General features: G+C 42.8%; 1 protein-coding gene across 1 annotated transcript in view; it reads left to right on the plus strand.

Moving 5' to 3' along the window:
- Positions 1-27,937, plus strand: part of CACNA1I (calcium voltage-gated channel subunit alpha1 I) — a 665,843-nt gene that overhangs the window by 543,213 nt on the left and 94,693 nt on the right. Inside the window, exons 28-30 of the mRNA XM_073549592.1 lie at positions 19,911-19,989; positions 24,374-24,495; positions 27,528-27,848. Coding sequence (XP_073405693.1) covers positions 19,911-19,989; positions 24,374-24,495; positions 27,528-27,848 — 522 coding nt within the window. The remainder of the gene's footprint in view (positions 1-19,910; positions 19,990-24,373; positions 24,496-27,527; positions 27,849-27,937) is intronic.

A 27,937-nucleotide genomic window follows, 5' to 3' on the forward strand; every position in this document is an offset into this window, starting at 1 on the left:
TTACACCTTCACAACAAGTGAGTCAGAGACAGTCTGTCAGAAAGTGTGTATGTGTACTAGCGTCTGAAGACGCTATTACACAGACGCGCAGCACTTTCTCTGCGCCAGCTGTCAGTTTGACAGCTGGCTCAGAGAACGGGAGAGTCTGAGTGTGGGGGCGGCATAATGCCGCCGACGGGGAGTCTCCTCCTTGGACCGCCACATCAGGCAGCCCGATGGCGCCCCCTGTCGGCTGCGCCCCGGGGCAAATGCCCCGGTTGCCCCCCCTGGATACGCCCCTGGCTGTGATCTTCTAATCTCAGATGCACCACAGGTCCCAGCACAGTGCGGCACATTCATGACAAGTGATCCGCACACAAGCCTCCACACTGTATAGAGGCCTGCACACATTATAATAGCCACCACTAGCCATCCAAACAGTAAAATGGCATCCAGCATAGCTCTACAGACAGTATAATGGTCCCAACACAACTCTCCACACACTATAATGACCACCACACAACCCTGCACACAGTATAATGAACCCCACACAGCCCTGTACACAGTGAAATTGTCCCCCACACAGTCCTCCAAAGAATATAATTGGCCATGATGCAACCCTCCAAACAGTATCATGTCCATCACATAGGCCTTGAAACAGTATGATGGCCACCCCAAGTAGCCCTCCAAATAGTATGATGGCTCCACATAGCACACCAAATAGTATGATGGCCTCACAAGTAGCATGATGGCCCCCCTCTCCATTCCAACTCTGCTACGGTATCTGCAGCCTGTGGCCTACATTGCTCAGCACAGCGGTTGCGATGTAGTGACATCTTCGTGCCCGCTGCGCTGAGACTTCAGGAGCACAGGGAGGATGAAGGAGGAGAGAGCGTCAGCAAATGGCTCCCTCCTCCACCAATACTTTCAGCTGTATCGACTTCCAGACTGTGGATACAGTCAAGAGTCGGGCGGAGGCACCGGGCTATTTGTATACGCTTTGTAATAATTTTGTGCAGTTGTTTATATAAATTCATAAAATAAATAGAATTAAAAAAAAAAAAGTTTAGATGTAGACGTCCATTTTTCACATATGTGTTCTATCTGCATTTTTCATGGGTAAAACATGACATGTCTTGATTATAATCTATGAGACTGCTCACATGTTTGAGTGTCCATAAAAAAGATCACATGGCTGTTTTTAATCCGACTGACAGATCAAACTCGCCTATAAAAATCAATGGATCAGTGAAACAAAATAGCAGCACACGGATACCATCCTATTGCCACCTTGGAGTTGTTCATATTTTACTGAATGAACAATTGGAAAACTTTTGTTTGTTTGGTGCGTTCGAGAAAAAGAGGTGAAACAAAAAATGAAAACACTGATGAAAATCCCCCCAAAAATCGGTCTATTTTTTTCTCGTACGCCATAAAAACAGTCTTCTGATTAGGTCTATCAAAGTGAAATGCACTGTCAGGGGCAAATAGGCGGTGATTGTAATGCCAAAACGTGGCCAGACACAGCGATACAGCTAGTCCCGGCAGACACAAGGACTCATTGAAACATTTGACATATCAATTATTTTAAAGGAATCCATCACCAGGTTTTTGCTACCCTATTTGAGAGGAGCATGATGTAAGATCACTGATGTATCACTTAATGATCTAATTGCTGCAGTTTTGATAAAATCCCTGTTTTATCTGTTGCAGATCTAGCAGTTCTCTGAATGCTCAGCTCTGTATAACCCCGCCCACACCACTGATTAGCCGATTTCTGTGTACACTGTGTATAGGCATTATTATTATTATCATTATTATTATTATTATTATTATTATTATTATTCATTTATGTAGCGCCATTTATTCCATGGCGCTTTACATGTGAAAAGGGGAAATATAGACAGGTACAATAAACGTGTAAGACAAGGGACACACAAGTACATAAGGAGAGGGGACCCTGCCCGCAAGGGCTCACAGTCTACAGGAAACTACCAATCAGTGTTGGGGGGTGCGGTTATACAGAGCTCATGAATATGGAAGACTACATGGGAACAAGTTTACTGGTGATGTTCTCCTGCTGATAAAACTGATTTTTTTTTTAATCAAAACTACAGCAAGCAGCCCAGTAAGTAACATATCACTTGAATCAGGATTTCTGTCCCTACATTATGCTTCTCTCAGGTTAGCTACAATAAGCCTGGTGACAGATTCCCTTCAAACTGTATCACTGGTATTGTACCTTAAATGTGAGGTTTTTATATCATAAATGTCATATTTGGCAATGTAAGCTGAAAAAGTAGGTTAACTTTTTCTTGGTGTGGTAAATTGGTTAGGCTGGAAAAAGGCTTACAATATGTACTTTCAGTTAAAAATAATGATCCAGAGGAAGGCAAAATCTATAAGGCTAGGGTACAATTAGCTTTAGAGGGTAGATAAAATCCATCCCGTCCCTTGCCTTCAATGTCGGCCCTATGCTGACGAGATGGATTACATTTTAACAATCCTTTTATTGCTGAAAATGAAATATGTTCCTGCCAACCAATGGCCCGACCTGTGTGCTCTATGAGCGCTTTTGTTAAGTTTAGTTTTCCCATTCATTTATGAAACGTGAAATGTATATGGTGAATCCTGATCATGTCTCAACAATGATCTATATTAGTTTGACATTTTCTTAGGAAATCATACTGGCACATTAGGATATAGTCACACATACCAGATATGTTGCACAAATTTCTATGACTGCCCCGTACTTAACAAAAATCTATAACATCTGCTGCTTAAACAACATCATTCAGATTTATAGGGGAGGAGATATTCCGTTGCAAATGTCTTATTTTGTATTGTCTTTTAAAATCTGAAACACAAATTCAACTTGAGGGCTAATGTTTTACAGGAATAAAAAGCTTTGACCAATCGTTCATCCAAGAGCCATCTCAGCCAGCTCTCCCATGCTCAAGAGCTATTGTTTGGTCAAGCACTTCTGGGTTCTCTAGGGGAAAGCCTCTGGCTGACACGATGGCTGGAAGCTTATCTAAGGGGAGGGACAATGTCATCAGCACTTCGACATCGGACAAGTGCGATTGAGTTCTCTACCGACCATCAGTTGGCCAGTGCCCCCTTTCAAATTAAACTGTCGGCCGATCCCATTGATATCGACGGGTTGAGCTGACATTAGGCTGTTAATGGGGGTCTTTTGTCATGATCCAAGGTGGATCTGACAAGTAAATGGACAAAGTGAACTTTTTTCCCTTTGGCTTGGTGCCAAAGTAGGTTGATTGCCCCCGGTGGCCATTAGAATTATTACACGTGGTGTCGTTCATTCTAAGTTGCCCCGGTAGTGCACTTTAGTTTCTTTGGTTTAATGTGCACTTAATTATAAATCAGGTGTGAGGCTCTATAAAAGAGAGCCAGGTGTGTTCAATCACTGTTGGTGATATTGTGAGTTCGTCATTTGTGAAGCAAGCCTGGGTGATGAAGGAGCTGAACAAGAGTCCTGGGCAGTCCATCCAGAGCGGTTCAGTCAGCTATGGAGTCTGCATGGAGGGTTGGCATGGCGTGGTGGATTCGCAGTTTATGGTGTCAGCAGGAGGTGCTTGCATGGCTTGGGGGAGTGGTGACGATGGTGAGAGTTGCACTCAGCATGCTGGACTTGGTTGCTGAAAACTGGACTCAAGCATGCTGGACTTTTTGGCAGAATCTGGACTCATCTTTGGGACTCTGTTTACTGGGCAGCTGCAACTGGTGGTGGACTCTGCTCCAAGGCTGCACTATGGTGATGGATCCAGTTATGGTGATGGATCCGGGTGGAGTAGAAGATGCACGCAGGTGGTGGGCTCTGTTGCTTGGAGCGTACGCAACAGAGCAAAGCTAAGTGGTGTTTCCCCTGTTTTGTCATCTTTCCTCATGTGTGTTTAGTGCAGTGGTGGGATTAGTTTCCGCACCGACCAATTCCCTAGTGAGGGTTTAGGTGCAGGGTGAGTCAGGGTTTGAGGTACGCGTGCGTCGCCCGGTGCAGAACCGGCATAGGGAGCGTTAGGAGTGCAGGGACACTGGCTCAGGGGAGTGCAGGAGGTCTCCACGTCCCTATTCCCTATCGCAGGGCCCACCATTGTTAATGTTACCCAGGTTCCCCTTTATTATTTAAATTCATCTTACTGGAGGCGGGGTTTCCAGACTATTGTATAAATACGTGTAATACCTAAATTCGCCAGTTGAAGGCTGTGTATCCAGCTGCACGTCCTATTATTTAAATTCGCCCAACTGGAGGCGGTGTATCCAGGGTCACGTGTGTCATATGGGTTCGCCTTGCGGTACTCGCTGCGTCCAGACACACGTGACCGTGACATCTTTTAGGAGTTGTCCACTATTTGAACATCCCTTTCTGAATCCCTATGTTTCCCTCCAGTAAACTATCAACACTTATACCCACTTCAGCTGCTGTCCCAGCGGTGTCGTCACTGGCTCTCCCAGTGATTACGGACATTAAGTCATGCAGTCCCTGAGGTCAATCAGTGGTGGCTTCTTTCTCCTCTCCTATGGATGTAGTTGACATCCGGAGGATGGCTGTCTTGATTTGCCTAAAGGAGTGGAGAGTGAAGCAGTGCTGATTGGCTAAAGGTTTCTCGTGACATAACAATATCACGTGATTCCTGGGAGAGCCAATATCAACACCGGCAGCAACGAAGGTGAGTATAGGTGTTGTTGTTTTTCTGGGAGAAAATAGAGGAATTCAAAAGGGGTTGTCTGAGAAAAGAACAATTCCTTTAAGTTATTAAAGGTTAACCAAATCTTTCAGTATATCCAGGGCTTTAGTCTGATGTTTGTATGAGGGCGGGTTTGGTTTAGGGGTTTAAGTAAGAGAGTGTGATCTGGGGTCCGTGTTAGGGATATCTGTCCTAGGATCTTAAGTTCTCTATGGAGTCTGATCTGAGTTTTCTTTTACCATAGGGTTTCTGGCATCTATATTTATTCAGAAGCCCATGATAATGTGCATGCTATTAATGGATCTGTATTTGTTTAGATGATAAGTCATGATTCCTCCTATCAGTGCATCTGTATGCAGTAAATGACAGTTCTGCTGTCCAAACTAGGACAGGGATGAGCTGAGCGGTCAGTATGATCTAGGACTACCCAACCGTCCAATCAGATGCTGGGGCAGGCTGAGCTTTTAGTTGTCTTTAGTGACAGTTTAATCATCCAATCAGGGCTAGGATGTGGTGGGGCTTCATCCATGTGTCTCCAATGTAGAGTAATTACCTGGCTATTTAGGCAGTTCCCTGCCTTAGATTACTGTCAATTATAGCTTTGGTTAAGAAGTGTGTGTGTGCTCTGAGCTCCTAGTCTTGTATTCTGATCTTTGTTGCTTGAACCTTAGATTTGCCTTAGACCTTGTGTTTGAATTCTGACCCTGGACTGTTACCTAGCTCGGCTTTTGTCTAACCCCTCTATGTATGATTTACTTTACCCTCCTGGATTTTGACTTTGGAACTCTTGACTATCCAGCCTCACGGCTTGTCTGTGAGTAGTGACTAGCGTCAGATGATCTTTATTCATGTATGATCTCTACAGAAGTTTATATTTTGGTGGTGTAATCATGGCTTCATAATTATTTTATGTGTCTAGTCTGGAGATCTGCATTTAGCAAGAGATTTGGGTCCGTATTTATTTAATGGGTCTGGTCTCTGATCTTTATTAGTTTTGGCCAAGTTCACATTATGTTTCTGCCACGTTTGTAAACTTTATTATGTTTCTGCCACGTTGAAAAGTGGAATTTAGACTAAAATCCCATCAAAGGCATTGACTTCAATGAAGCAGATGAACTCACTTTGGCCTTGTTCTGGTCGAACCGATCTTTTTAGGTGGGCACAAAAGTGCACACTTGCACATGGAATGCAACAAAATAACGCATTACAGTCTGTGGGAACGCAGGCATGCGCATGGACATGTGCACACCTGTGTTAAAAAAGCACATGCGTTTTAAGAGTTAACATGGCTTGAAACTGGTTGAAACGCTTGCGCCTAAAAAACGCAAACACATCCAAAACGCATGATGCGTTTTTTTGCATGCTTTTCTGTTGCTCACGAAGCGCTGCGCTAAAAAACGCTAATGTGAAAGTAGCCTAAGAACAGAGACCAGACGGAGTAAAAATGACGCGATCTTTCACATTAGGCTGACATCACACTAGAGAGGAATACGGACGAGTGAGAGGCGATAAAAAAACGCATTGCCCACGGACCAATGATTCTCTATGGGGCAGCTCCTATCAGCTGTATTTTTCTCACGTAGTTTCTACGGTCCGTGCCAATCGCAGCATGCTGCGATTGTCAGCGTATTACGACCGTAATACGCCAATGCAAGTCTATGGGTGCACTAAAAATACGCATTACACATGGACCACACGTGTGACTTGCGAGAAATACGTACCCGGTGTCTTTTAGAAAAGCCGGCAATTCAGTGCGAGATACAGTAAAATCACACTGACAGGTTTAATAAAGAAATGAAAGCATAGATCTAGACACATAGAATATATATATGTGTATATATATATATATATATATATATATATATGTCATTGAGACACATATATTTATATATTTATATTTCACTGAGTTCTTCATAGCAGAATAGCCGCTAATTCAGTTGCCGGCTTCTGTCAAATCATTCCCCAACCCGACATGAAATGACACATGGTTTACATACAGTAAACCATTTCATTTCATGTTTTTTTTTATATGTCCCTGACTAATAATTAGATGAGGGTTTGTGTGCCAAATTTGGGAGGTGTAGGTGTTAATTTAAGGGGTTAATTCGTTGTAAAAAATGCGTGTGCTCCCTCTGTAATTTGTCAACCAGAGAGGTAAAGAAGGTGAGTGAGGGCAGATTTGAATAACCATGAGAGGGACCATTGCATTTGCCCCCCCCCGGCTACAAAGATCTGCCCCCAGACACCCCAGAAATGGCGCATCTATAAGATGGGTTAATATAACAAAGGGTTAATGTCACCATTTGATTGTAAGGTGACATTAAGCCGATTGACAATGGAGAGGTGTCAATAAGACACCGATCCATTATTAACCCTATACTAAGAAAGGGTTAAAAACCTCACAGACATTAATTAAAAAGTCTTTTAATGAAATAAATACACCAAGTTTTTGATAAATTTTTATTAGTCTGGTAATCCTAAATAAAACCATGACCTGCAACAAAAATAACATAAAAAATCACCAATATCCTTACCTCTCCGCTGTTCAGTCATGTCCCATGCTGCAATCCATCAGAAGGGGTTAAATAGTTAACAATGAGGACTGGTGCTAATGCGACCAGCCTCACTGTAATCTACTACAAAATGAATTGATTCAGCTCTGCGCAGCCTCAATGGCTGCCTGTAGGTGATCTAATTACCGTGGGAAAGTTTCTGACTTGTTTCCCACGGTCATTAGTTCATTCACAGATCAGCCGGGGACTCCTGCTGACGTCACTGAGGCTGCAGGGAGTCCCCTGCTGATCTGTGAATGAACCATGGGAAAAAAGTCAGAAACTTTCCCACGGTAATTAGTTCATCTACAGGCAGCCATTGAGGCTGCGCAGAGCTGAATCAATTCATTTTGTAGTAGATTACAGTGAGGCTGGTCGCATCAGCACCAGTCCTCATTGTTAACTATTTAACCACTTCTGATGGATTGCAGCGTGAGACATGACTGAATAGCGGAGAGGTAAGGATATTGGTGATTTTTTATGTTATTTTTGTTGCAGGTCATGGTTTTCTTAGGATTACCAGACTAATAAAAATTTGTCAAAAACTTGGTGTATTTATTTAATTGAAAGACTATTTAATTAATGTCTGTGTGTGGTTTTTAACCCTTTCTTAGTATAGGGTTAATAATGGATCGGTGTCTTATTAACACCTCTCCATTATTAATCAGCTTAATGTCACCTTACAATCGAATGGTGACATTAACCCTTTATTAAATTAACCCATTCGCCACTGCTACAGGGCAATGGGAATAGAGAGGATAAGTGCCAGAATTGGCACATCTTATAGATGCGCCATTTCTGGGGTGTCTGGTGCAGATTTTTGTAGCCAGGGGGGCCAAAAACAATGGTCCCTCTCATGGCTATTAAAATCTGCCCTCACTCACCTGCTTTACCTCTCTGGTTGACAAATTACAGAGGGAGCACACGCATTTTTTTTACAATGAATTAACCCCTTAAATTAACACCTACACCTCCCAAATTTGGCACACAAACCCTCATCTAATTATTAGTAAGGGACATGTAAAAAAAACATGAAATTAAATCCTTTACTGTATGTAAACCATGTGTCATTTCATGTCGGGTTGGGGAATGATTTGACAGAAGCCGGCAATTGAATTAGCGGCTATTCTGCTATGAAGAACTCTGTGAAATATAAATATACACTCACTGGCCACTTTATTAGGTACACCATGCTAGTAACAGGTTGGACCCCCTTTTGCCTTCAGAACTGCCTCAATTCTTCGTGGCAGAGATTCAACAAGGTGCTGGAAGCATTCCTCAGAGATTTTGGACCATATTGACATGATGGCATCACACAGTTGGCGCAGATTTGTCGGCTGCACATCCCTGATGCGAATCTCCCGTTCCACCACATCCCAAAGATGCTCTATTGGATTGAGATCTGGTGACTGAGGAGGCCATTTGAGTACAGTGAACTCATTGTCATGTTCAAGAAACCAATCTGAGATGATTCGAGCTTTATGACATGGCGCATTATCCTGCTGAAAGTAGCCATCAGATGTTGGGTACATTGCGGTCATAAAGGGATGGACATGGTCAGCAACAATACTCAGGTAGGCTGTGGCGTTGCAACGATGCTCAATTGGTACCAAGGGGCCCAAAGAGTGCCAAGAAAAAATTCCCCACACCATGACACCACCACCACCAGCCTGAACCGTTGATACAAGGCAGGATGGATCCATGCTTTCATGTTGTTTACGCCAAATTCTGACCCTACCATCCGAATGTCGCAGCAGAAATCGAGACTCATCAGACCAGGCAACGTTTTTCCAATCTTCTACTGTCCAATTTCGATGAGCTTGTGCAAATTGTAGCCTCAGTTTCCTGTTCTTAGCTGAGAGGAGTGGTACCCAGTGTGGTCTTCTGCTGCTGTAGCCCATCTGCCTCAAAGTTCGACGCACTGTGCGTTCAGAGATGCTCTTCTGCCTACCTTGGTTGTAACGGGTGGCAATTTGAGTCACTGTTGCCTTTCTATCAGCTCGAACCAGTATGCCCATTCTCCTCTGACCTCTGGCATCAACAAGGCATTTCCGCCCACAGAACTGCCGCTCACTGGATTTTTTTTCTTTTTCGGACCATTCTCTGTAAACCCTAGAGATGGTTGTGCGTGAAAATCCCAGTAGATCAGCAGTTTCTGAAATACTCAGACCAGCCCTTCTGGCACCAACAATCATGCCACGTTCAAAGGCACTCAAATCACCTTTCTTCCCCATACTGATGCTCGGTTTGAACTGCAGGAGATTGTCTTGACCATGTCTACATGCCTAAATGCACTGAGTTGCCGCCATGTGATTGGCTGATTAGAAATTAAGTCTTAACACACAGTTGGACAGGTGTACCTAATAAAGTGGCCAGTGAGTGTATATATATATATGTGTCTCAATGACATGTATATGTATGTATATATATATATATATATGTATATGTATGTGTATATATATAGATAGATAGATATGTATTCTATGTGTTTAGATCTATTCTTTCGTTTGGATTTGAAAACCTGTCATTGGGCTCCATTATATGTCCGTTTTGCAAGCCTGCGCGAAAAAAAACGTATACGGATGCCATACGGATTACATACGGATGCTTATATGAGAAAAATACGCTGCCACACCCTGGCAACGGATGACATACAGAGCACTATTTAGGGACCATTTATTCGTATTACGGACGTAAAATACGGTCCATATTTTTCTACCTTGTCTGTGACTCCAGCCTTATAGTGAAATCCTGTGTTCTGGCTACCGTTTAGATCACATTTTTCAGGAATTCTGATGGGGCCACAAATGTATAGCAGAAACGTAACATGAGCATAACTTCCAATATCAGCAGGCGGGGCATAAGGTCAAAAATTTAGCATGAAGTTTTGTTTATCTCTTTTCAGAATCTCCCTGACATACCTTCTGAAAAGTTAGCAAGTATGAATTATAATATCTAACATCTATGGGGATTTTCCTGATTTATGTTAAGAAATGTTAATCCTTGTAAAAGGAAAATCTATGTAACTTCCATATGAAAGGGGCTGTCAGTCATTAAACAACCCTTTTAAAACCCATTTAGATCTAATCCTGCCTTCAGCTGAAAGGTCATTTGTATTAAATCCTGGCAATCCTTATCCAACCTGGATTCCAGTCTGGTACATTTTACCTATGCTGATAGATTTAGCCCGAACATAAAAAACAGGTAATGATCACATATTATTATTATTATTATTTATTATTATTTATTGTTATAGCGCCATTTATTCCATGGCGCTTTACATGTGAGGAGGGGTATACATAAAAACAAGTACAATAATCTTAAACAATACAAGTCATAACTGGTACAGGAGGAGAGAGGACCCTGCCCGCGAGGGCTCACAATCTTCAAGGGATGGGTGATAATACAGTAGGCGAGGGTAGAGCTGGTCGTGCAGCGGTTTGGTCGATCGGTGGTTACTGCAGGTTATAGGCTATAAAATCTAATATATAAAGCTCAATGTGGGTGTGTATGTATGTATGTATGTGTGTGTGTATGTCCGGGATTGGCATCCGCACCATCGCAGCTACAGCCACAAAATTTGGCACAGTCACACGTCTGGACCCCGAAAGTGTCTTAGGCTTTGTTGTGAGGCGAAATTTTAACCCTGCGCGTTCCAATTCACCAAACAATTTTGCCCCTATCTACATAATGGGGAAAAAGTGTGTGTGTTTCAAGCCCCACCCCTCATTATGATGTCATAATAGTTGCCATGACTACGCTGATGTCATCATAGGTTGCAAGCCTCGCCGCTCATTATTATGTCATAATGGTTGACTATGGGATGGAGGATGTGTATGATGGGTATATGGGCACGGGACTATGGGATGGAGGATGTGTGATGGGTATATGGGCACTGGACTATGGGATGGAGGATATGTATGACGGGTATATGGGCACGGGACTATGGGATGGAGGATATGTATGACGGGTATATGGGCATGGGACTATGAGATGGAGGATGTGTGATGGGTATATGGGCACTCGACTATGGGATGGAGGATATGTATGATGGGTATATGGGCACGGGCCTCTGGGATGGAGGACGTGTGATGGGTATATGGGCACTTGACTATGGGATGGAGGATATGTATGACGGGTATATGGGCACGGGCCTATGGGATCGTGGATATGTATGATTGGTATATGGGCACGGGACTATGGGATGGAGGATATGTATGATGGGTATATGGGCATGGGACTATTAGATGAAGGATGTGTGATGGGTATATGGGCAGTCGACTATGGGATGGCGAATATGTATGATGGGTATATGGGCATAGGACTATGGGATGGAGGCTGTGTGATGGGTATACGGGCATGGGAGTATGGGATGGAGGATGTGTGATGGGTATATGAGCACTCGACTATGGGATGGAGGATATTTATGATGGGCATATGGGCACGGGCCTATGGGATCGTGGATATGTATGATGGGTATATGGGCATGGGACTATGGGATGGAGGATAATTATAATTTGCTATAACTAACCACAGTTAGTTACTATGCCCGGGCAGCGCCGGGCTCTTCAGCTAGTAGACTATAAATTAAAAGCAAAATTCATCGCAAAGTGAAAAAACACCAACGCCTAGACAAAAACACAAATGCTAAAATGAATTTGACTGGACAAGTTTAAAAACTGCCAGATTTATCTTAGTGGTGCACGCTGTTCAATAAATCTTCCGCACCTTTAAGCTCACCCTAAACTTTAGACTATTGTTAGCCAAAAAAGTGATATTGGCAGGTTCAGCCGACAGATTAATGTTTATGGTAGCCCCGGACGATTTATTGTCAAGGGAAATATCAATCCGGCACATCCAATTTTGGGCCGTCAACCGAATTGTCTCCTGGAGAAAAGCCACAACCAGAAATCTTTGGCGATGGCTTTTACATACAGAACATAGGAACGCTTAACCGAACAAGGACTACTGGATATGGGAGAGGTGGTCGAGATGACTGGCGGCCAAACGATCGCCTGAATCATTGTTCTGCCTTCTTCCACGTATGACGCTGTGTGGATTCCAGCATACGGCTTAACCTTTCATCCACTCCTAGAAACAAGACTGTATGAGTGCTTAAGTCTATATTTATTGGGATGATTTGGACAACAATGGGAGATGATAACAGATGGTATAGTAGAAAACAGTAGTAGATGAGATCAGGGGTTGTTGTAGATGATATCAGAGATTGTTGAACACAGTTATGGATGATTCAGGTAAAAACTATAAGAAACAGATAATGCAGCATGTCAGTACTGGTAGATAATATACAATACACAAATACTGGCAGGTAATCACAGCAATACAAGGTACTATCACAACAGTAGCAATGATACAGGATGCTGTTATATCGGTAGCATGCATAATATAGAAGCTGAGCAATGCAACATACACAGCAGTAAAAGAGAAAGATATCTAAAACATCTAATGACTGCCAGCTTTGCACTCACTGAATAGAGGATGCATATAACTATCATGCAGTGTACTAGCATTACAGGAGCTGAACATGCATTGCAAACATCATGAGGCATGCATTATTGCCAGCTAACACAGATGCATAGCATAGTTTACATAAACGCATTAAACCTTACCGGAATCCACTTGTTATAAGCAGTGGTTTTGCATGGAGCTGAGCACATGTGGGCTACTCAGGAGTTCGGCAAGAATGGTTACAGGCTGCAAACCCGGGCAGGAAGAAGGGGTGGTTCTGATAAGTTAACCATTTGGGGGAACAGCAGATTCCAAACAAATGAATAAGAAAGAGAAAGGCAACTATGACACCTAATGGCCATAGCTGGAACAGCACTTAAAATATCTTGCTGCACAGAATGGGCAGAACAATCATCATAAACACAACAGCTATTTAATCTCGGTTCGCCACTGTCAAGTCTACACTATTAGTTGACATTAGTGATGAGCACATCAATTCATAAAAAATTTGTTATGTTTCCTCAAATTTTACCATTCATGTGAATCACACATTTTATAAATTTTTGTAATTTGATTCAAAAGAATATGTTCTTTTAAGCACTGTTCCGGGACAAAAAAAATATTTATATACTCACCTGTTCTAGGAACACCTCCCTCACTTGCCCTTATGCCTCTGCTCCCTTTCTTGAACCAATCCAAATTTCAAATCTTATGGTGCTACCTTCCAGTACTTAGGCCTGTATTTGGCCTCATATGGTCATGTGGGTGGTGACGAATGCTAATGACAAGCTTAGCACTTCCACATGACTGCATGGGTTGATGCATATCATTAATATCAATGCCGTGTTGCGCCCCCACTTGACCACATTGAGGCAATCTCGGGCCTCGGCTCAGGATGGGAGTGCCGACAGGTCAAAAAGCTGATGTGCTGAGATCTGGGAACTAAGGTGGTGAGAGGACAAGTGAGAGGTGGTCCTATGACAGGTGAGTATATAATGTTATTGTTTATTAACCCCTTTTTTCCCTTCATTTATGATGCTTTGAAGTTTGAAAATACCTCAGACCATAATAAATATCTTTTCATGGAATATTCTATTTAATTTCTATTCCCAATCATATCTGCAGGCTGAATCGAGCAAAGTTGCTGAAAATTAATTTTAGAAAAAACAAAAATGGAAAGCGCACATAGGGTGTATAGTCTAGAAGAACCACAATAGCAAGCAAGCCCAATCAGTTAGACTCACCTGCTGAAGTTGTGTGAGTCACAACAATGGAAAGCCCGGCTTATTAAAGAAGTTTTTTATTATATGGACTGCCGAAGGTGCGTTTTTTTCTGGTCAGCACGGTTTATTCAGCCCGGCTCTTTTTTCCACTTTGGATTTGTTTCATGAAAATTAATTTTAGCAGATTAACTCATCTCTAGTTGACTTACTATGAATCAGATTACGGGCCGTCATGCTAAGCCATGCCTCTTTCAGCAATGCCACACCCACTTGTTGGGTAAGGTGCAGAAAGTGTCTAAATAGGGCACAAGCCATGAAAGACTTTTGGCTCAAATTGCACAAAAATTTTGACATTTTTAGCTTGATAAATCTGAGCCACAGAAATGTCTTGATGACATACAGTATTACATTGGCACTTTGGGCATAAAAGCATAAATCAGCAGCTGAGAATAGTGTTAATAGTGTTAATAATGCATCCGAGTATCCCCGGAGGAACCTGAATATGCCTCCCACTGACGCCCCCTGACGAAGGACGAGCCTCCGAAACGCGCGTCGGGGCACACGTGCGGTCTCCCCTGTGACTCCTCACCCACCATTGTACATTTTGGTAATATTACCGTTTTTTTTGCTGCCTGTCATTTTGTGCATGGTAGCATCGTCACTCCTGTTGGTCATGGAGGGTGAGGGTTAGAGAGTTTTTCCCTCAAATATTTTTCATCTCCCTTATAAGGCCTGGTTGCAATATATTACATATGTAATGGTTATAATGAGGATGCCACACCACCATTGGGTGTTATATGCTGATGGTGACATCCTTTAGCCGCTATTATAGTGACCTTTTTGATAATATGTTTATGTAGTATCATTGCCCTGCTCCAGTGTCTATGTACATATATATCTGTCTATGTTTATCCATTGACCTTGTATTAGTATGTGTATACTATGTGATTAGGACTAATGATAGGGAGTATAGTGTCTTTATGGTATATCTTGGTGAGGAGAATTTTTTGTCCTAGTTGGACTATACTATCTGCATGATCTAGGGAGATCCGCTGTGTTTTCCATAATGCGTGGATTTATCCTGTGCACTTTAGCATTGTTTGTCTAGGTTCTGTTTGTATGTCCCAATAAAGATATATTATATATTTTTATACCGGATCTGTGGTCGTGTCTGAGTGGTTCTCCACTCCCCTCTAATCTCCCACTGTGTGAGCAGACGATAACAGAATTCTCCAATGTATGTCACAATGGATTTCTCACTATGGATTATGTATTTTGACATTTCCAATTGGTATTAGTGTTTATTTGAGCTGTTATGTAAAACATACTGATATGAATAATAATTCGGCATCAAGTACATAGTATAATAGTGGGGTGCAATCTGTGGGTCCCACAGTTTGCCTTTTAGGTGCTGCTATGGATGGTTACTGCTGCTGCACATCATATTTTATTAGGGTTTTTTTTTTAACATATGTGTAATCCATCTCTAGTAGAGACAGATGACAGAAAGTGGCGGCAGGTCTTTGTCTCTCTTCTCCTGCTCTCCTGTCAGTCAAACTGCTTAAAGGCATAAGAGATGAGAGAATTGGGCTTTTAATTCAGGGCACGTAAACCAATAGACAACAATAGGCACAATTCATTCTTGGAAGTGAGGGCATGGAAGTTCCAGCACCTGTAGTGCTGGCAGCATGAGGATAAATAGGAACCTCCTACTGAAAAAGAGTGAACGGCAGATTATAGTGGATGAAAATTGGGAAAGTTCCTGTACATATTAGATCGTTATGTGTACTAAAAGCCATTTTCATCTGTTATAGGGGTCTAGGTCAGCAAATTCTTGCTTCACTATGGATTTTGGTTAAAATGGTTTAGAGTTCTGAACTCTGTACTAAGGCCGATCAACTTGTCACAGAACATGAATAATATACTCAAACAAGACAATAATAAAAATAATGAGATTAGGGATTGGCTATAATAAAAGCAAATCCGTCACAAGGGACAACACAATATGAGAGTACAGCAGTAATGAACATCGTAATGTCACTGTAATGAAATAATTGACACCATGATTTAACAGCAGTGACGCAGTTAAAGGTTGTTTCATTACTTTATCATTGTTGACGTAATAAGAGTGGACCTGCAGTACCTCTTAGCGGCCACTACACAGTAGAAGGAGCTGTAGTGTTCAGCTCCACAACTGCTAACATCCAGCAGCCACCGGCACTGAGAACAGCTGATTAGTTGGGATACTGGGTGTCAGAGCCACATCAATCTGATATTGATGACCTATTCGTAGGATAAGTGATCAATATAAAAGTAGTAGGAGCAACCCTTTATCAAAGGAGAAAATGTGAACAATACAGGTAAAATAAACATAACAATGTCACACTATAAAGATAATAAGCAGTAGTATTTTCTTACATGGCAGAGTGACCATTAAAGGTGTTGCCCCACAAAAAAGTAAATTTTAATAAATTAATTTAATTAATGATAAGTTTCACAATTGGATATGTTAAAAAGATGTTCCTGTGCTGAGATGATATGTGACCCTGTTATGTACTGTGTAATACCTGAGACCAACGTACACCGCAGCTCCTGGCTGGGGGATGGGGGTAACAATAATGTGAGGGTACAGACAAAACATCAAGGGCTCGCAGCTGCTGGTTTTTGAGGTAACATATTTCCCCGCCTGAGGTAACATATTAACTTGTTTAATTCTAAGAATGAGTGTTTCTGCCACACAACCAGGCCTTTCAGCTCATCAAAAATCAAGTCAGTGACATATAAGATCAATTCCTATATCACCAACCTGATTTATGAGCTCAGAAATCAAGAGATGCGATGTAAACTCTCACTCCTGTGATAAAACAGGCAGGGGAAATGTGTTACCTTAGAAAGCAGCAGCTGCGTTCGCCTGCTGTTTCATCTATATACTCACATGTCATAAATAACTTATGCTATCTCCCCCGGCCAGGACCTATGGTATGTGCCAACCATGAACTGGAGCATCTCTGCATGGATAGACGCAGCCATTGCACAATGTCACGGCTGTGGCGGTAGCCGCCGCTCCAGCAGCGGCGGGGCCCGCCGTTGCCAGCACTCACCCGTCACTCACCTCGCGCTGGTTCCGCCTCCTCCTCTCTCCCGTTCTCCTGGCGCAGACGGGCCATGTGCACTCTCTCTAGGGCGCGGGCGCGTGCCCTGAGGGTTCCTTAACCCTGCAGCGCCCGCCCAGAGCTGTGAGGCCACCAATGAGAGCTGTGCACAGGCTATATCAGGCATCTCCAAGATGGTGGAGATGCCTGATTATCGTGTGCCTTGCCTGCGGTGCTCTGGCCGGGTTGCAGGAGCCTTCCTGTAACCTTCCTCCTATTCCTGCCTTGTTCCCGTCTGGTACTCTGTATCTCTGTCCTGTACCTCAGTGCCCAGTTCTGTGTTCCATATCCCCGTCCTGTACTCCAGTGCCCCGTCCTGTACTCAGTGTCCTGTCCTGTACTCTGTTTCTCCGTCCTGAACCCCAGTGCCCAGTTCTGTGCTCCGTATCCCCGTCCTGTACTCCAGTGCCCTGTCCTGTACTCAGTGTCTTCACTCGGTACTCCAGTGCCCAGTCCTGTACTCCGTATCTCTGTCCAGTACTCCAGCACCCAGTCCTGTACTCCGTGTCTCCGTTCTATACCTTGACCTGCACTTCCTACCCCGTTCTGCATTCTATCCTCAGTCCTGTACCTTTCACTCATCCGTACCTCCTGTGAGCCGTCCCTCTTGGTACCGGCTGTCGCGGTTCTGACCTCTGAGGTCCTGCCCCTAACGATCCCTGTATAGGGGTCGGTCATCACCTGGCGTGCTCGGCCCAAGGGCTCCAGATCCGTGACCCAGAGGGTCCACTCTTGGACGTTGTCCGCTCCTGAACGTCACACACAATACTTAGCAGGGGTACATTTAAATGATTATCTCACCACAGGATCATTTTTTCAACACAACCAATTGTGGAACTTATTATTAATTTAAGCTCTATTAATTAAAATGTACTTTTATTGTGGTTCAACCCCTTTCAGGCCTCTCAGTAGTGTAGGTTGTACTGTAGTCAATCCCCGATAGTCTACATCAATGATAGCTCTAACTGCAGTGAATGGAATTCTCTGTTAGTCCCTTATCATGTTGCCTTCTTTGTCTTCCCTTTTCCTTTCTTCAGCTATGTCATCATAACAGAGCTGCCACCTATTAGATCAATACTCCTCTTCATCTACTATTGATTGCTTCCAATCAACCATACTCTTACCCCTAAGGGAACTGTTCTCCCCACACCAGCATAATTGACAATGAAAACTCCAGATGCATTTCATTTTAAAGAGTTGTGGATGACAGAAAGTGTAATGAGATTTATGTCAGTCTCCTGATGGATGAGTTGGCCCCGAGCGAGCCTTTTCCCTAGGAATCTTAGGCAGGTGATCATTAAGAGGAGAACAAGAAAAAGACAACAACGATATTGATTTCAAATCAGATCACCGCTCCGACATCAGGCCAGCTGATTCTTACTTCATATTCGTGCTCATGCGTTTGATAAATCTCCCGGGACCTTCAGTACACACTGATGCATTTTCCCAATTTATAGACCCATTCCCGCTCTTTTCCCTCTAGTCCTACTCACCATATAGTCTCCTAAAGTCACTAATCGGCACAGAAGCTGCATGGCTGTTGTCTCCGCTCCCTGCAGCATCAGAGTCTATGGCAGATGATGACGATTTGCCTTGTCTGATCATGTTAGCAAGATGTTTCACAATATTGCAACGTGTGATGAGTCTGATTATTTTCATAGACCACACAAACTATGACAGATTTATCGTTTCGCGGCCATGTTAAAGTTCCTGCCAACAATGTAATCTAACAATCTGTAGTCAGCACTTTCTGATAATAGTTAAGTCTTTTTCACAATCCAATATTAAAGGGGTTATCCAAGATGAAAAACAAACATTGCTGCTTTGTTCATAAAACAGTGCCCTACTTGTCTACAGGTTATGTGTGGTATTGCAGCTCAGACCCATTCACTCTAATGGAGTTGAGCTATAATACCAAACTGAACCTTTGGATGGGTGTGGTGCTGTTTAAGAGCTTCCCCTTTAATATCGTCCTTTTTGGTGATTTGTACCAGCTCCAGTCCATGATCAAATATTGCATAGGCTTTATCTGTATCCTGGCCTGATGAGCCCATTTGACATATAATCGGGCCCATCACCTTTCCATAAAGACACAGAGTTTTGAATGTTGCAGAATATTAACATGATTCCAGTAAGGTGCAAGCTGTATATTAATCTTTGACTACTCGTCATGGATAGTGGTAGTGCACCACGAGTCATCCTAAACTGGGCCTTGATTAATAAGACTTTGCCATTAATGGGAATATGACAGCAGAATTTAATTCCCCAAACAATTTACATATGAATGTATACATTTAAAATTGTCTTCTAAATACAAGTCCAGCAATATGTTTACATGGCCAGTTTGTTCCTCCATTGCTGAGAAATCAGAGTTTCAATTGAAGTGAAAATGAGGCTGTAGATTTCAAGCCTCTGCCACTCCAGCTCTATGCCCCACTAAATGCCTCCTCCTCCCTGCTTGACTGATGACGCCTTTGAATAAAGTCAGACAGCTTAGAGACTGTCAGTCAAGCACAAGGAGGTGACAGCTACATGGGAAATAGAGCTGGAGTGACAGAGGCTTCAGATCTACCATAGTTCATTAAGCTCATTTGCATATTAACTAAAACATTGATTTTTCAGTAATGGGGTAATGGATTGCTGGACCCATGTAAAGGTATTGCTGGACTTGTCTTTGTCTGCTGACAGATTCCCTTTAATTGTAGATATGTTTACAAAGCTACTATAGACAGTATATAATAATATTAATACTGATTTTTCCTTTGTTATATTATTTTATTGTTAACTGCACTGTATTGTTGTGTGTCATTTCTTTTTGTTTTGTTTTAGGTGGGAAACCTGGGTCTGCTGTTCATGCTTCTGTTCTTTATCTATGCAGCTCTGGGAGTTGAGCTGTTTGGGAAACTTAGTGAGTAATTGAGAGAAAGATGGCTTTTAAAAATAATTCAGAAATGATCAAATATATTAATATAAAAATAAACAATTAAAAAAAAAAAAAATATATATATATATATATATATATATATATATACACTCACTGGCCACTTTATTAGGTACACCATGCTAGTAACGGGTTGGACCCCCTTTTGCCTTCAGAACTGCCTCAATTCTTCGTGGCAGAGATTCAACAAGGTGCTGGAAGCATTCCTCAGAGATTTTGGACCATATTGACATGATGGCATCACACAGTTGGCGCAGATTTGTCGGCTGCACATCCCTGATGCGAATCTCCCGTTCCACCACATCCCAAAGATGCTCTATTGGATTGAGATCTGGTGACTGAGGAGGCCATTTGAGTACAGTGAACTCATTGTCATGTTCAAGAAACCAATCTGAGATGATTCGAGCTTTATGACATGGCGCATTATCCTGCTGAAAGTAGCCATCAGATGCCTGTTCTTAGCTGAGAGGAGTGGTACCCAGTGTGGTCTTCTGCTGCTGTAGCCCATCTGCCTCAAAGGTCGACGCACTGTGCGTTCAGAGATGCTCTTCTGCCTACCTTGGTTGTAACGGGGGGCAATTTGAGTCACTGTTGCCTTTCTATCAGCTCGAACCAGTATGCCCATTCTCCTCTGACCTCTGGCATCAACAAGGCATTTCCGGCCACAGAGCTGCCGCTCACTGGATTTTTTTTCTTTTTCGGACCATTCTCTGTAAACCCTAGAGATGGTTGTGCGTGAAAATCCCAGTAGATCAGCAGTTTCTGAAATACTCAGACCAGCCCTTCTGGCACCAACAATCATGCCACGTTCAAAGGCACTCAAATCACCTTTCTTCCCCATACTGATGCTCGGTTTGAACTGCAGGAGATTGTCTTGACCATGTCTACATGCCTAAATGCACTGAGTTGCCGCCATGTGATTGGCTGATTAGAAATTAAGTCTTAACACACAGTTGGACAGGTGTACCTAATAAAGTGGCCAGTGAGTGTATATATATATATATACACTACCATTCAAAAGTTTGGGGTCACCCAGACAATTTTGTGTTTTCCATGAAAACTCATACTTTTATTAATCAAATGAATTACCAAATGAATTTAAAATCTAGTCCAGACATTGACAAGGTTTAAAAAAGATTTTTATTTGAAATAATAATTTTCTCCTTCAAATTATGCTTTCGTCAAAGAATGCTCCCTTTGCAGCAATTACAGCATTGCAGACCTTTGGCATTCTAGCAGTTAATTTGCTGAGATAATCTGGAGAAATTTCACCCCATGCTTCCAGAAGCCCCTCCCACAAGTTGGTTTGGCTTGATGGGCACTTTTTGCGTACCATACGGTCAAGCTGCTCCCACAGCTCAATGAAGTTGAGATCTGGTGACTGCGCTGGCCACTCCATTACAGATAGAATACCAGCTGTCTGCTTCTTCCCTAAATAGTTCTTGCATAATGTGCAGGTGTGCTTTGGGTCATTGTCCTGTTGTAGGATGAAATTGGCTCCAATCAAGCGCTGTCCACAGGGTATGGCATGGCGTTGCAAAATGGAGTGATAACCTTCCGTATTCAAAATCCCTTTTACCTTGTACAAATCTCCTACTTTACCAGCAGCAAAGCAACCCCAGACCATCACATTACCTCCACCATGCTTGACAGATGGCGTCAGGCACTCTTTCATCATCTTTTCAGTTGTTCTGCGTCTCACAAATGTTCTTCTGTGTGATCCAAACACCTCAACCTTGGATTGGTCTGTCCATACCACTTTTTCCAATCTTCGTCTGTCCAATGTCTGTGTTCTTTTGCCCATATTAATCTTTTTCTTATATTAGCTAGTCTCAGATATGGCTTTTTCTTTGCCGCTCTGCCCTGAAGGCCAGCATCCCGGAGTCGCCTCGTCACTGTAGACGTTGACACTGGTGTTTTGTGTGTACTATCTAATGAAGCTGCCAGTTGAGGACCTGTGAGGCGTCGATTTCTCAAATTACAGACTCTAATGTAGTTGTCTCGTTGCTAAGTTGTGCAGCGGGGCCTCCCACTTCTCTTTCTACTCTGGATAGAGCTTATCACAAAAGGGTGACCCAGAAATATAGTAAATAGGACATCAACTCAAAACAACGATAACTATCAACCAGAAATGAAGTTGCATGAAATATCACCAACTAGAGTATAATCCTTAGGCTGAGTTCACACGTGGCGTTTTTTTCACGTTTCCGCGGCAGTTTTAACCGCGCGATTTTGCCGCGAAAAATAAGCATCCCATGCATTCCTATGGGATTCCGCAATGCTGTGCTAATGCTGCGGTTTTTACCGCGGCGGAATCGCTTCACGGTAAAAAACGCAGCATGCTCATTAATTTGCGGAATCGCGGCGATCCCGCACCCATAGGAATGCATTGTTCTGCTTACTTTCCGCATGTGGCTGTGCACACCATGCGGAAAGTAAGCAGAACAATTGCAGATGGTACCCACGGTCCGGAGGAGAGGAGACTGTCCTCCGGGCTTTGGGTACCATATCCCTGTAAAAAATAGAATTCTAAAATAAAAAATATTCTTATTCTCACCTTCCGGCGTCCCCCGCAGCCTTCCCGCCTCTCTCCACGCTCCCGTTCCCAGTAATCCTTTGCGAAAATGCCCGCGATGGCGTCCGATCTCGCGGGATCGCGAAGTCTCGCGGTCATTCGCGCGACGTCATCGCGAATGACCACGAGACGTCGCAATCCCGCGAGAACGGACGTCATCGCGGGCATTTTCGCAAAGGATTACTGGGAACAGATGCGCGGGACGTCGGAAGGTAAGAATAACAGTATTTTTTATTTTTTTTTTACATTCTATCTTTTACTACTGATGCTGCATAGGCGGCCTCAGTAGTAAAAAAAAGTTGGTCACACTTGTCAAACACTGTTTGACGAGTGTGACCAACCTGTCAATCAGTTCTCCAAGCGATGCTACAGATCGCTGGGAGAACGCTAGCATTTTGCAAGCTAAATACGCTTGCAAAATGCTAGTTTTTCCGCAGGAAAATCGCGGGAATTTAAAATGCGATTTTCCCGCGGACTGGAATTCCGGAATTCTCGCGGTAATTTCCGCGAGAGTTCCGGTACGTGTGCACTTAGCCTTATGATAAATACTTTATTGATAGAATAAGCAGTAAACAATTAGTAAAATCAGAACTACTGAACACAAAATGGCCAGGGACAAGGTGTCACCACAATAATAGAGCCACTTCAAAAATTAAATTACAAAATTCCTTAATAATCATCCCAGCGAAGCAATCCAATTCCTACCAAGGAATACAATGTGCAGTCATATTACAACCAGAAAAGAGAAAAAACACAAAAATAGCAGCATAAAAATTGCAATTAATATAAGGTACAGGTGCAATAGATAAAGGCAAAGGACCAAGCCCTATTGAAGTATAAGTATCAAAGTAAGATCAATATAAAGTGCATGGTGCAAAGATCTGAAACTCTCAATAAGTGGCTTACTATATGGGAAAATAGGAGCCTTAATGAACCGCTGAGAAAAGGTTGCAAAATAATTTACACAATAATGATGGCGACTTGCTGGTAACATGCAGTCCCTGCCGCCCAGGGATAATTATTAAGGAATTTTATAATTTAATTTTTGAAGTGGCTGTATTATTGTGGTGACACCTTGTCCCTGGACATTTTGTGTTCAGTAGTTCTGAATTGTTTACTGCTTATTCTATTTATAAAGTATTTATCATAAGGATTATACTCTAGGTGGTGCTATTTCATGCACCTTCAATCCTGATTGGTAGTTCTGGATAGAGCTTGTTTGTGCCCTCATGTGAAGGGTGTTGTTCACATCGTTGTAGGAAATCTTCAGTTTCTTGGCAATTTCCCGCATAGAATAGCCTTCATTTCTTAGATCAAGAATAGACTGTCGAGTTTCACATGAAAGTTCTTTTTTTCTGGCCATTTTGAGAGTTTAATGGAACCAACAAATTTAATACTCCAGATTTTCAACTAGCTCAAAGGAAGGTCAGGTTTATAGCTTCTCTAATCAGCCAAACTGTTTTCAGCTGTGCTAACATTCTTGTACAAGGGTTTTCAAGGGTATTCTAATCATTCATTAGCCTTCTTACACAGTAAACACAAAGTACCATAAGAACACTGGAGTGATGGTTGTTGGAAATAGGCCTCTATACACCTATGAAGACATTGCATTACAAACCAGATGTTTGCAGCTAGAATAGTCATTTACCACATTAACAATGTATAGAGTTTATTTCTGTATCATTTAATGTTAGCTTGATTGGTAAAAACTGATTTTCTTTCAAAATAAGGAAATTAGTAGTGTATATGCATAATATGAACATTTTGCCCCCACAGTATGCAATGATGATCATCCGTGTGAAGGAATGAGTCGACATGCTACTTTTGAGAACTTTGGAATGGCTTTTTTGACTCTTTTCCAAGTTTCTACTGGAGATAACTGGAATGGAATAATGAAGGTAATACATCGTGGTCTATAACTAGTATTAGATTTTGTCATAGATTTGTGTTGTCCACGTGAACTTTTGGCAGGAACTCCTTCTGTATAAACAAAGATAGAAGGTATTATGTAGAGATGAGCTAAATAATTCAAGGTGAATCTACTGTAATTTGTCATCACTTTGAAAAAAAAAATCATCCAAATTATATTTTAATTGCAATTTTGCTTCTGGCAAATCCAGCAAAATAAAAATTATTAAAAATTATACTCACTCATTTGTCACCTGTCCCATCGCACAGCCCCTCTCCTACCCATCATCTTCTTCGGTCAGGTCTGAGACTGTGTGGTGCAGATTCACTCATCATTTGTATTACGGATCCTTATGGTATAAATGTGAAGTATAATTTCCGTAGTATAGGGTTACACTATATGAATCCATGTGCTGCCATACTGGTTATGTGTCAAAGAAACCAATATATTGCAGTTGCAGTGCCATACCTACGGTGATGTAGATAGCATATACTGCAGCTCTACACCTCTATGTTCTACATCTTTTTTTGAAAATCTGAAGATATAGACTGAAATGCTAGACATTGACTTTAGATTGCTTAAATAAAGAAAAAAATTTTTTTTTTCAAAATTGGAGTGCAGGGTTGCTTTTTCTTAATGCTTGGTTTAGGTTAATATAAAAAAATCGTAAGATTTTCATTCAGAAATTTTTTTTTTATATTGTCATCCGTATGGTATTCAAAATTTAGACATCAGTAGTGAATAAAATTAACTAGAACAAAACCAGTTTTCAATGTAAATAATGGCAATGTAAGCGTAAAACTCGGATGATAATACAGTTGATCCATGTGGGCTCAAATTTTTTGACTTTATTAGGCGACTCTCAAATTTAGAAGAGACTAGGGAATGCTGTAATTTTTTCATGCAGACATTTTATTCATATTTAAAAAAACAGCCCAATTGAATACTATTGTTCTTAGTGCTTTCTTTGGGATGTTTTTTTTTCCGCGCACAACACTAGGACCAAAAAAGCGGTTCTGTGAATGTAGTCTTACAGAGTGGGAATCCATTTAAGCTCCCAGACATCCGGGAGTGTTGTGTATAAAAAAATAATTGTGCTTTACGCTATAGCATTAAGGTCCTAATAAAAACTACAGTACACCTGTGACGTCCGCCTGCAAGTCTGGGCTGCAGAAAGACAGCACCCCGAGCAACCACGATACCCTTTACCCCTATACAGGGATCTGGATTTACAGCAGAGCCCAGGAGGCGCTGTCTGAATATGAGCAGCGGGCCAGAGCAGGACGGTCGCCAGAGAGGGGTTAAAAAACGGGACCAAAAGCGTAGTCAGGAAACCGAGTCTTAACCAGGCGGGCAGCAAAGGTACAAAAAACGTCAGGCAATAGCAGAGTCAAATTCAGGCCAAGGTCAGAGTCATAAACCACGAGGACGGCAGAGGTACAGAATCGTTAGGCAGTAGCAGAGTCAAATTCAGGCCAAGGTCGGAGTCATAAACCAGGAGGACGGCAGAGGTACAGAATCGTTAGGCGGTAGCAGAGTTAGAATCAAGGCAGGGGTCAGAATCAAAGATAGCAAATAACAACTAGCACACAGGGGAAACCAAGACTACATCCGGCGGCTTGCAAGACCAGTCCCAAAGTATTTGAGGGATCAGGTCCTCCCTCACAGGCTCCCGGACTGCTGATGTCATCAGGACCGCCCCCAGGACCAGGCCAGATGGAGATGCACCAACCCCTCCACGACCGACTGAGGAGCGGAGCCTGCGTCAATCAGATGCCTGCGCAGGAGCCTCTTTTCTGTTGCTGCCATCACTCGGGGCCGAACCACGGCGCCTCCAAGTGGCCGAGGCAGGAACAGCAGGCCCCGGGACCGACAGCAATGTGGCGGTCCGGCGCCTCCTAGGGGCCGAGGCTGGGACAACAGGCCCCGAGTCCGACGGCGACATGACAGTCCGGCGCCTCCTAGCGGCCGAGGCTGGAACAGCAGGCCCTGAGTCTGACAGCGACATGACAGTCCAGCGCCTCCTAGCGGCCGAGGCCGGAACAGCAGGCCCCTAGTCTGACGGCGACGTGACAACACCCCAGTGCCGTAATCTGAAGCAAGTATTCAATATTACTGCACCACCATAGGCCTCTTTCACATGTCAGTGTCTCCAGTATGAGTGGTGACAGTTTTTACACATACCGGAGACACTGACACACCCAGACCCATTCAAATGAATGGGTTTGTGCACAAATCTGTATTTTTTCACGGACCGTGTGTCCAAGTGACCAACATATCCATTTTTGTGCAGCTGCACGGATCACACAGACCCATTCAAGTCAATGGGTCTGTGTAAATATGTACCGCACACAGATGCCATCTGTATCACATGGACAGCCGCTGGGGAGGAAGCGTTACAGTAAGCGCTGTTCCCCAGTGGCTGTTGCTGAAGCCGACACTCATCATTCTCCCTTGCTCTGCCGGCAATTGGCGCGAGCAGAGGAAAATTATAAGAGTTATCTTAAAGTCCGAACAATGCCAGCAGTTAAGGGCTTTTGTGACTCTTACTCAGATTATTCGACACCTGCTGCCGCTAATAACAGTGACAGCAGGAGCGGATGATTGGGGTATTCCACAGCCATCGACTGCAATTTAACTAAATAAATGAATAACTCAACGTGGGTCCCTCCTATTTTCTTCAACCAACCAGACAAAACTCACAGCTAGGGGTTGTAACGCTTCTTCCCGATGGCCGTCCGTGAGGTGCTGATAGATATATAAGAAGCTGTCACTCTTGGATCATGAGACCTTTGGCCAGTCCCTGTGTCCTTGACAGTTTGCATTCTGGACCAATAATTAGCATAATTATAAATAAATGTGGTAACATGGAATGTAATAACATACTGTATAATGTCATAGGTATTTAGTTCATTAACCAGGCAGTCAAATTTTTCAACCTGTTTGCAAAAGTGACTGTTTTATTTCTTTGTTACAATGAGTTACTGGGATTCTTAGATGTTCTCTCTGATCTGCACACAGGATACACTCCGTGATTGCACCAATGATGACCGCAGCTGCTTGAGCAATCTCCAGTTCATCTCCCCTCTGTACTTTGTAAGCTTTGTGCTCACAGCTCAGTTCGTTCTAATAAACGTGGTGGTTGCAGTATTAATGAAGCACCTGGATGACAGCAACAAAGAAGCACAGGAGGACGCAGAGCTGGACGCTGAGATCGAGATGGAGTTAGCTCATGGTCTTTGTTCTCAAACGTCACCTGTTTCTGCTCTTGATAATGGAGGACGGGGAGGAAGGCCGGCTACAGAGGGACATCGTAACTTGAGGTGTTTTTCCCCAGCTCAGGTAAATAATGTAGGATTAAAAATTATAGGCTCAGTTTACGTAATCGATGGGGCGTAGATTATTATCAGCACTGAAATTCCACTCAATGT

The sequence above is a fragment of the Dendrobates tinctorius genome, unplaced genomic scaffold (assembly GCF_039654945.1).
Source record: "Dendrobates tinctorius isolate UK_male_01 unplaced genomic scaffold, ASM3965494v1 ptg000159l, whole genome shotgun sequence".
In the NCBI taxonomy this organism is placed as follows: Eukaryota; Metazoa; Chordata; class Amphibia; order Anura; family Dendrobatidae; genus Dendrobates; species Dendrobates tinctorius.